This window comes from Neolamprologus brichardi, chromosome 11 (assembly GCF_056152115.1).
Source record: "Neolamprologus brichardi isolate AB-2024 chromosome 11, ASM5615211v1, whole genome shotgun sequence".
In the NCBI taxonomy this organism is placed as follows: domain Eukaryota; kingdom Metazoa; phylum Chordata; class Actinopteri; order Cichliformes; family Cichlidae; genus Neolamprologus; species Neolamprologus brichardi.
The window spans coordinates 20,281,495-20,292,911 of NC_142114.1; the positions used below are offsets into that span (position 1 = coordinate 20,281,495).

The 11,417-nt window shown below is 42.0% G+C and overlaps 1 protein-coding gene across 1 annotated transcript; it reads left to right on the forward strand.

The window, feature by feature from the left end:
* The first annotated feature begins 1,271 nt into the window (after positions 1 to 1,271).
* Positions 1,272 to 4,094, forward strand: cited4b (Cbp/p300 interacting transactivator with ED-rich tail 4b). Its single transcript, XM_006791664.3, has 2 exons — positions 1,272 to 1,491; positions 2,435 to 4,094. The coding sequence occupies exons 1-2, from the start codon at positions 1,486 to 1,488 to the stop codon at positions 3,200 to 3,202; spliced, it is 774 nt and encodes a 257-aa protein (XP_006791727.2). The 5' UTR covers positions 1,272 to 1,485; the 3' UTR covers positions 3,203 to 4,094.
* Positions 4,095 to 11,417: the final 7,323 nt, after the last annotated feature.

The window sequence follows — 11,417 nt, forward strand, 5'->3', positions numbered from 1 at the left end:
AGGTAAGGTGTGTCACGGTTCCCTCCCCAAAATCATGAACCAATCAGGAAGATGTACATAAATAAACACACTCAGTATGCAGGAAAACAGTGTGGAAGGGGCACAATACAAGTAGATCCTCAACATTCTTACAATAATGCAAGCAGCAATCACATAATTACAATGTGTACATCTTCCATTGCAATCCTGGTTGATTGGGATTTCATGCAAATATCTTGAATTTTAAACAGAGGCAGTGATGTGATTGGTGAACTGCAGAGAGTCTGCACACATTATCTGTGCTCTCTAATACAATTACACCATACTTTCTCTGGGAAAATCACAATAGAAACTTGATTCTTGTGTTGATTCTATACTTTACTCAGATTGCCTGACTGGGCGAGTGAGTTTAACAGAAAGCGCTCACACCTGGGAGTGGTTCATTTACATTAGCTTAAAGTTGCTGGACAATGTCAAACAATGACAAATGCCTTTGCCAGTGGTTGGCCATTTATAGATGAATTCCCTGGACAATGGGTTGGCTCTCCCTCCCAAAGTGGCTGCATTCAAATGTAATTGCAGGAAAGAGTTCGTCGTCCTGGAGTGGCCAATCAAGAGATGTGTGCATCTAAAGAGTGAATGCACATGCACCCAAACACAAACAGGCAGAAATTCCCACACGTGCAGCGCATCGAGCAGTAGTTACGTTGCCGCTACAGCCTGAGAATAGCACACAGTCTACATTCCTCCGCCCTCCCTCACTGAAGCCAACACACAGCAAACTATGGCTCACATGGACCAACAGAGATCTCAGTGATCTTGGAGATGAAGTGTACGTGCAGAAAAGCTGAGTGCATAGTTTTTCCACACCAATGTGATGTCTGACGTACTGCCTTATTGTGACCATGCTCATGCATTTATGCATAAATACAGACAATATCGATCTATCTATCTATCTATCTATCTATCTATCTATCTATCTATCTATCTATCTATCTATCTATCTATCTATCTATCTATCTATCTATCCCTTGTCACTCTAGTATTTTATTTGCCTTTTGCAAGCACAGCAGGAAATTTAAACCTGCTTTGATGACAAATAAGATGTCTAAATAATCTTTCAAAAAGAAACTGTGGGGAGGAGGGTATTTAAATTGGCTACTGTGTCACAACTCTCCAACTGCCCCCTTTTTTTCTACGCCCATGCACAATTATATTAAGTAGGGCCAATAGGAACAAAGAAGAGGCAGGACCGAGGCTCCACCTCTCCCCGACTGCCTTCCTCTGAGCTTTTTAGATGTACATAATCCCTGAGTTGACCCAGAAAATAGGCAGTCGTTTCAAGATCTGATGCGGCAGTCTTTGTGCACACCGTCCCCGCTTGAGCATGAAGCGTAACCCTGTGGAATACACGCTGTAATTCAGAGGAGCTTTGCTTACAAGAGGAAAACTGTTCAAAAAGCCGGAGCTGAAGAAAAGTCGCGCAACTTTGTGGAAACGTAGTGAATGCGGGTAAGTGATTTTTTATCGGATTTATTTGTTGGGGAAATTGGGGTTTTAGTCTGTGGTGGTCTTGGGGGCTGCTGCTGCTGCTGCTGCTCCATTGTTTGCATTCCCTTGTTTCAAAGTCGAGATTACGAAAATGGATAACACTAGGCTAGAGTGTGGGGGATATTATCAGAGACTAACATTTAAACAAACGAATCGCCGTAATTGGTGGAAATCGGGAGCCTCTGTTTAATTTTATACCTTGTTAGAATTGTGGTGATTCAGCTGTTGGGGAGATGTTGCATGATGTCAGTGTTCTTTGTTGCAACCTTACGTGCGTAAAATGTAACAGATTTTTCTGCCTCAGCTGTCATGCAACATATATAGGATTTTAAACTGTGCATTACGCGATGCACGCATTTTGCCACTGTTTTGCCGATCCCGTCATGGATGAATTATCTGGCTTTAAAATGTACCCAAACAGTGTACGTTAACCTGTAATTTCAACCTGGGCGTTCATTCCTTGGCACAAAGAGAGAGCAGGTTTTAGGAAGACTAAACACACCAGTATTTCTCAGTATTAGCCAGTGGGCAAAACAACCTTGCAGATTTTTTTTATTTATTTATTCCGCCGGAATCGATTTCGGTGGTTTAACTCGAGGTGGAATCGTGACATTGTAAGGAAGCGTGTATCTTTGTTTCTTTTCAATGAAGGTGAAGAGCGTGGTGACTGTAAAAGAAGTCAGTATTTATATAGAGACTCCGGTTTGGACTACACAGCCAAGTAAAACCTAAAACATGGTGACATTATTTCTGTTGTTGTCTTAACCAGTTTGATACTGGTTTAAATGGGTGGCTAGCTTTGCACATTCCATATTGCTTGGTGTTCTCCTAAATTTTCTTAGTGCTTTGAAACACCTTGCCTGCCCCTTACCTTGTTCTAACAGTGTCTCCTCTCTGTTCGTAGACAGGAGGCATGGCAGATCATCTGATGATGCCCATGAATCACAACTCAGCGGGTGCCAGTCTCCACGGTTACAGGATGGGTATGAATAGCGGCCTGCAGGCAGGACCCCAGCAGCATGCCAACCAGCAGGGCATGAGGGTGCTGCCCAGTGGCCAGATGATGCACTATGGTGGCACTCAGGCCAACATGGAGACCGCCATGAGGCAGCGACAGGGCATGGTGGCTGGACCCATGAATGGACAGCTGAATGGGGCCCAGATGGGTCACCATCAAATGACCTCTGGTCACATGATGTATAATGGCCAGCCCCAGCAGCAACAACAACAACATCATCCACAACAGCAGCACCACATGCATCCGCAACAGCACCAACAGCACCAACAGCAGGCCCAGCATATGCAGCAGCAACAGTTCATGAATGGAGGATTAACTTCTCAGCAGCTAATGGCCAGCATGCAACTGCAGAAACTCAACACCCAGTACCATGGACATCCGCTGGGTCCTATGGGTGGGAACCACATGGGGCCCACGGCCCAGTACCGCATGAGCCCAGCTCAGCTGGCTAACATGCAGCACATGGCTAGCCCGGCACTAGCCTTGAATGGCATGGATGCGGATATGATTGACGAAGATGTCCTGACTTCACTGGTCATGGAGCTGGGCTTAGACCGAGTCCAGGAGCTGCCAGAACTCTTCCTGGGCCAGAATGAATTTGATTTCATCTCGGACTTTGTCAGCAAACAGCAGCCAAGCACTGTTAGTTGCTGAGAGGACCTTATTTGCAGTTGCGCAAAAATGGAGACAGAAGAGTGAGAATTGTTCAGAACAGACGAAGAGCGTTCATTTCCTCACTTTTTATTTTGTGAGCACCTCTCCGTACGACTATACCACAATGCTGTGCAGGATGCACAAAGGAGAACTCTGGGTATTTGCGTTGAATGCACAGGGCATGCGTCTTGTGCACTTGTGGCCAGAGGGTGGATGGCTTTAGGGCCCACTTCTCCTATTTCCTGGACATGAATGTAATAAAGAAATGCTGAAGTTCTTAAAAGCCACTCTGAACAATGCTATGACACTATGTAGCCTCCCAAGCCTGGACTCCAAGACAGTTTACCAGTTTAAAAAGTGTATTTATTTATTCCTATCTGAGAAACCTGATATAAAGAACAACCAGCTTCTCCATTTTGGGATTGAAGTGGTTTAATGATCTTTTTCTGAACGTAGGTTGGGGGCGGAAAATACAATTAGTTTTCTGCTATTTTTTTTTCCCCAACTCTCTGTGGCATAGTCTTGAAATAAGCTCTGATGCCAGTGTCATCTAAAAGAGCATGGGTTTTTATTTTTATTTTTTAAATTACAGAAGTAAAATGTTGTTTCATTACAATGGGAGTTTCATCCAAACTTAAAAATGGTTCACTTTTCATGAAGTGCTGCCTTTTTAGATGTGATGTTCTGAAAAATCTACTGCTTGTACTGTATGAAGCTGTATAACTCCAACATGTCCACACTGTTGTGTTCTATTGGAGATGTAGAACCGCCTTAATCACGCAGATTCTTATTTATTGGTTGTTTATATTGTCCCCTTTTTGTGGTCAAGATGGGGGGTGGGACGGTCTTTGTGAAAGGGGTTTCAAGGATCAATAAAAATGGCCTGGATAGATGTGTGGCCTGCTTTTCCATTCATTGCATAGCTCTTCCCTCAGGCAGTGCTTAGGTTAACCCCTGGGTGAAACCTCGGTTTTCTTTCAAATCTGAGAAGGAATGTTTTGACAAATATATTATTTGTGCAGTTGGAGGTGGATATCTGGTCCAGATCTCCTGAGTTTACGGTTTAATTTACCTTTTCATAGCTAAAACTAAGTATCACTGATAAGACCATGATTGACATATGGTGATAACTGCAGTTTTCTGCTGCCTAGCGTGTATTATTCTAATGTACATTTCGATGACCAATGATATTCAGCATTTTTCTCCCCTTGGTGATTAAGTAAAATAAGTGTTTAGATGACATTAAAGGTGTTTGACAACATATCCAGTCATAGGGTGGTGTGCATTCAGCTTACAATGCTGAATCCAATTTTTTCTATTCTTTGTGTAGAGTACTGAAGTTATTTTTGATTGTGTTTTAACTGACTTTATGCGCATAAACTGTAATTCAGAAATGGTGCCGTCCATAGAGGGTGGTCAAAGAAACTGACAATTGACTGTAAACAGTAACCAAACAAATGACAGATTCAAAACAGCCCCCCTCTAGTCAGGGCCACTGCCTGTTGGAGGAGTAAAACAATTTTCCTAATATAATTGCATTCATTATAAAAATGAGGGTAAAGAGATTCTCTGCGGTGTCTGAGTTTGTTGAATTGTTTTGTGCCTCCGGGCTATGAAAATGCTTGATTGAGGTCATGTTGGGAATGTCATCACCACAGTTAGCTCTTCACATTGTCAACAAAGGCATCTTTAGTGGCATCATCAGTAACAAGGATGGGAAATGAGAGCATGGTTGCAAAAATAGTGTTAGCTGATTGCTCAATTTTGAAGTCATTGCAGCTCTTCAAACAGCCACCTCTGTTCAGTTGTCCAATTGTGTTAAAGGCCAACAAGCTCAATTTGAAGCATGGTATAATGGATGGGCCAAGCTGAAATATCTTGGCCTAAATGCAGGGCATGTTTTAAATAACAAAGACTTGCTTAAGGGTGCATGTGTGTATGTGTAGATTTTCTTGGCTTGACACTAACATGAGAACAGCTCATAAGTAGGCCAACAGCCTTGGCACAGTGCTTAGTAACGGTTGCAGGTCCTTTTGCCCAGTGCCAATCTGGTGAGATGGTCTTCTGGTGTGTGTGGCACATGGGGCATGTTGGCACACTGTCAGAACTCAGAACTGTCTCCTCTTATATCTCATAATTGTACGTTGCACTGTGAGCTTCTTGTTCAGCCCCAATTAAATGCAGAGGTTTTTTTTTTTTTCTTTCTTGATTGCAACTCCATAGACGAGTGGCTAACTACGCAAAACAGCCCTGTTTGCTCTCTGAATCCCTTGTTATGACTGCCGCCTGCCTCACGGAGGCCAGTCTAGACGCAGGCTAAGCAGGGTGGGACACACGGAGACGTTTACTGTTAACTTCTGTTTTTCTTGCTCTCTCGTTTTCAGCCCACCCACAGCAACTGCTTCAGCACAACACAGTCTTCCTGTGGCAGCTTGCTGTTTTCTCAATATAAGTCACAGACCAAAAGCCACATTCTAAGACGTGCAGACAGGCAAATTGAAAGAGACAAAAGATAAGAAGAGAGAGAGAAATTGTAAGGATCTCTTGAGTTTACAATTAGAAATTAGGTGGAGGGATTTTTTTTTGTGTTTTTTGCTTTAGCTCTCGGGGATTTCTTAGCTGGATTTTCCCACATAACTTTTATGATTCCAATTAAAAGGAATAAACTAAAAAAAAAAAAACATCATGCAAAATACTTTACGTTCCTCTCTTCAGATCTCCATGTCTGCATTAAGTACTGTCTAGTTTTCTCTTTCCAGGCTGTGGTCCAGCTGGTGCCAAGCCTAAGCTCATGTTAATCTTTGGCCCTAGTGCCAGTGACGGATAGGTGGTCATTTGCTGTTGTCACGCATGGCCAGGTCTTCACATGCACGCACGTGCGCATCATCCGCACACAACCTGATCAAACAGGCTAACAGGGCTACCTACGTATCAGTGTGGAGCAATGGGAAGATAAAGGTTTTATGTCTCATCTCTGGTCATTGTGATCCTTAAAACGTCATCTGTGTTGTCGGATTATGTTGGAGTACTTGTGCAAATGCGGGTAGTGAGAAACATTCATAAAATGTAAAAGCAATGGCAAAGCATTTTTCCTCTTCAGTTTTAATTTTGAAATAAAAAGTCGAGTTACTATTTTTCCCACTAGTGCGAGAGATGTGAAGAAATGATTGAGAGAAACAAAACAGGATATTAACCTGAGATTCCCAGATGAATGAACGAGTTATTTATAATCACTAAGAAGACTGGTTCTGTCTCTGTGAATACTGTGTGATGGTGGCACATGCTTGAACTTGCCTGCTTTAACGAGAGAGTTTGGTGGTGTTTGGCATGCTTTGTGTTAACATTGTGTCTGCGTGCTGGCAGAGGGTAAATAAACAACGGCTCCCTTAGGGCAGGTTTCATACAGTGGCCATGTTGCTCAAGCCAAAGTTCCTGATTTTCTAGCTGAACGGTCACCTTGTGTCGCCACTTGACATGAAGTTTCATTGTGCACTGTTCTTCCCTGTACTTCCCTTGGCACAGCCAAAATATCATAGATACTGCAACGCAAAAGGCCGTCTTAGGGTAGCTGCTAGCTGTTGCGCAATAAAGAAGCAACAAAACCGTTTTCCACATGAGGAGGAAAATCACATTGTCACACTGTTTTCTGGACACAACAGTCTAGCCAGTCAGCTTTCTACATGACTCATACTGACAAAGCTTTTAAAAGAACAGATGGGTAATGCATTTAAGCAAAAAAGCAACATAAATTGTCTCAGTAAGGCGTTGATTCAGTATGTGAAACTGATCGTACATGTCTCTGAAACTTCACTGGTGTAATGCTGTTTTGATGATGTTGAAGAGCTGCTTCTAACATGTCAGTCCAGCATCTCTCGCAGGCGTTTAATTGAGTTGAGATGCGCTAGCTGCAAAGCCCACATCGTACAATTTGCAGTGACCTGTCTTTCTAAGTGAAAAAGTAAATTCAAACCATGTTTCAAAAAAAGAGCCATCACAGTGTAGGAGTTGATAAATTCGGTTTTAATTTGTCATCTATATGTGCCTTTTGTACCCTGTGCATACATCCTTCAGAGGTAAATATCTAATTCTGGCATGTTAGGGCAGGTGAGACAGATGTTGCCTAGTGACTAGCAACTCCTCCTCCGACCCCCACCTCCCCAAATCTGGGGTTGAATGGCTTGCCAGCCCTTTGAAGTCAAAGGAGGGGGTGTAAATAATTTATTTTCCTGCGCGCAGCTGACACTTCTCAGCCAAGCCGACTCAAACACATCAAGGTGTCCCAACAATGTCTAAAGGTGGTAAATATTTAGGGGCTGTGTGATTTACACAGTTGACCCAAACTGAGCAGTTGCTATTTCACAATTTTGTTAGAAAGTTAACTCATGTGTCAGTGTGCATAACGCAAAGCAGAACTTGACATTTTTGTGCACTCCATTGTTCATTTTTTGTTGTTGTTTGTCTGGTAACTGCACAGATTAGACGTTAGTCAGCTATACGTTTCAAACGCTTGTTTTGAAGGTTAATGTGAGAAGTACACTAAGAGGTACTAACATTTAGAAGGCGCTGAAATGAAAGATCACAGGGACACTTATGTAGCCTCATCTGAAACAAACCCTTTATGAGACTGTAAGATATATTGTACAGTGAGCTCTAATAATAGGGACGTAGCGTCAACATTTTAAGCTGCTATTTATTTATCATCAGTGGGTTATATAGTAACTTCTGTATTTGCAGTTTTATTTGACCTGTTTAGTGTCAACTGGGAAATTATTTGGGTCAGTCCAGGAGGGTTACAGATTCATAGGATAGAGAGGGAATGAGAGGGAAGCAGACTAGTTCTGTACACAGTGTCTTTGTGAACAGGGCTTTAAGCCTGTGTGCTAATCTGTTGACAGTGGCAAGCACATGCTACCAAAGGCCGAGTAACAAGCCATAGGCTGTGGGTGGAATTACTGCAACAGAACAGTTGTTGTCCAGCCATTCATGTGTTATCCTGCTGGGGGAAATCCTCTGATAAAATGTTAATTACAGTGAATTTTCACCTAGGCGACTGCTGTATCGATGCTGTTGTGCATTTGTGCTTTCTGTGCACTCATCAGTAAGGTGATAAACAGATTTTGCTTTTGGATCTTCACCATCACAGGGTTCAGAGTGTATTACCACAGAAGAAACTCAGCGACCTTGAAGCCACAACCCACCCCCACGCCCGCCCGTACATTGACATGGATGGCAGTAAACAAAAAAAGGATATATTTTGGAAATATTTCCTGTGAGTCTGAGGTGTGAACCCATTTTCTTCTCTATCCATTATAAACTTGTTATATAATCCAGAAGAAATGCCATTGTAAGACCGACCAGTCAAACATGGAAGTGTCTAATATTGCAGAATTTGTGCATTGTTGTGTGGAACCGAGGTGTTATATCCAGGAGTTAAAAGAATCAAAGAAATACAAGTACATTCTTCTAGAACTGAGGTCTTAGGCTTTGAAAGCACAGCAGGACCCTCACCCTCACTGAAAGCACCTCAACTGACTGCCCAAATGCATGCTGGGAATTCTTCTATCAGATGGAGAGAAGGTGGTGGACCGAGCACCTTATTTTTGTTTTGTTTCTCTCCAGCTGTGCCCACACTTTGTTGCAAAGAGCAGCATGCCATGCTTGTTCGACAGAAAAGTTGGCATATCTGTGCCATAACGTGACACTCAAAGCAAAAATCTGAGAAAGCGTTTTTTTTTTTGTTCTCAGTTATGACTGATCTGCAAGCCCACAAAACTTCCTTTCATGCATACCGAAACTCTCTCACTGCTCAATGGCGTATGACTGTTAGCAATGACAGAAGAGTACTGAGGAGCTCAGCACGGCATTATTGGTAAATATCAACTGCAGGGTTTCCCCAAATACCACTTTAAGTCATACCAAAGAGGCAGCCACAGATGTTGGTTATTCACTATGATATTTAAAGTCTTGTCCTGCTGCCCTAACAGAAAAACAACAATGGCACCTGAAAAAAAAAAATCCCACAGCAGTGTTAAGAAGTAAAGTGAAAACTGACTTCACAGCCTTCATAAACACAACATGCAGCACGCGGAGCTGTTATTTCTATAAATAGCGCTGGCTTCACGCACAACATATTGGCTAGTATAGCACACCGACAAGCACAAGCATCAGCCACAAGCTCTGAGCCTGTCACATGTGCCTGAGCATAACACACAAACAGCACAGACTCTGTGTCATATGCTTGCATGCACATGGAAATGTATTTTATCCTTCTTGATGTCACTTACCAGGGTGGGATTGGTCACTGTTTTCAGTCTTATGTGATTTGCTTTCTTGTCTTTACTGGCAGGATGTGGTTAGACTTTTCTGTGTTCTGCTGTGTTGCTTTGGTAGAAGTAATTTTGTGCCCACGTGCCCATTAATCCAGTCAGTCTGACAGGAACGGTGACAGCAAAATTACCAGAAACAGAATGAACAATAGGTTGAAAAAAAAAATGGATAGATGAATGGATTGATGGATGGTCTTTAAGGTCACCTTTCACTAAAACATAATGTGTTTTGGTTAATGTTACTGATGTTTGACTTAAATTGTGCAGAATGATTTGCAGTCACAGGACAAAATAAAATATGTGTACCACGCTTTTCAGCATATTTAAACAACTAAACAGTCGTGCCTGCAAAAAAGTCATCAAAGAAAAAACTCACAAGCAAAAAATAAGTGCACATATTTTTTACACTTTCAAATCGTAAATTGGGAGCTCCAGATTGACTCCCAATGAATATATCCTCCTTTGGGGTCGACAGGTGGAAGCTATCTTATTTAAACCCTTTGACATGGAGGGTCTGATGTTTTCTCAGCTATTGAAGGGTGCACTGTCATGCCAAGATCTAAAGAGCTCTCTGGGGCCTTCAGAAAAATGGTTGTGGATGTGTGTAACTCTGGTAAGGGATTTGAAAAGATTTCCACATTTTTGTGAAATAAGTAATTTCTCTGAAACGAACATCTTCTCCAAATAGATCTCAAACAACTGGCAGAGATTTTGACGTTAAAAGAAGTTTCCAAGAACCCGGCCACAAGATCTTCATTTGCAACTGTAGAAGTCCATGCATGTACTATCAATAATACATGCACATATTTGAGCAGCGTGTAAGGCGAACTAAGAAGAAAAAAAACCCCTTTGCTTTCCAAAAAGAACCGTATAACAAAGCCATGGTTTGCCAGTGAACATACTGGCAAAAACCAGGCCTATTGGAATAATGTGCTGTGGACAGTCTAATGAAAAGATTTAGCTGTTTGGCCACAGTAAAGGACATGTTTGGCAATGACCAAAGACAGCTTCTTTGGAAGAAGCTTCTCATGCCAACTGTGAAACGTGGTGATTGAAAAGTTATGATTTTGGTTTACTCCACAGTCTCTAATACTCGGCAGCTTGCAGTCATTGATTCAACTATGAAATTTGCATCATATCAAAGAGTGAAGCCATCTGTCCCAAAGTTTAAGTTGGAAGTGGACCTTACAACAAGATAACGATCCTTAATACACTGACAAATCTACAAGAGTGGTTCAAAAAAGAAGAAACGGCTTACGGAATGACTTAATTAAAGCCCAGATTTGAATCCAACTGAAATGTTGTTGGGAAATCCAAAACACACAATGCATGTAAGAAAGAATGAAAAAAACAAACAAACATCTTGCAACAGAAGGGAGTTTTGCATGGAAGAGTAAAAAATTGGAATTTGGTGGAATATTATGCAAGGAATCTTGCTACAGCGGACAAGGCAGCAGGATGGTGCAGTGGTTAATACTGTTGACTCACAGCAAGGAGATTCCTGGCTTGAACCCAGCTGGGGTCTTTCTTTGAAGTTTTCATGTTCTTATGCATTTGGGGGTTTCCTCCAGGTACTCTGACTTCCTCCCACAGCCAAAACACATATGTTTACATGTAATTGGTGGATTCAAATTGGTTGTGGCTGTGAGGCAGATGAAGTGTATGTGTGTACCTTGTAGTGTGCAGTGTGCTATAAATGCTGGTACATTTACAAGGGTGTAAATTTTTCCACAGACTGACATCTGCTAACATTTTTGTTCAGTAAAAGTTTGCAAAGCTATTATTGTGGCGTTAGAGCAGAACATGTTAATCCAAAGGTGATATATCGACAAGGATCAGATGTTTTCTTGTCTAAAAATATCAAAACAGCCATTTGTTTCCACAAAAAT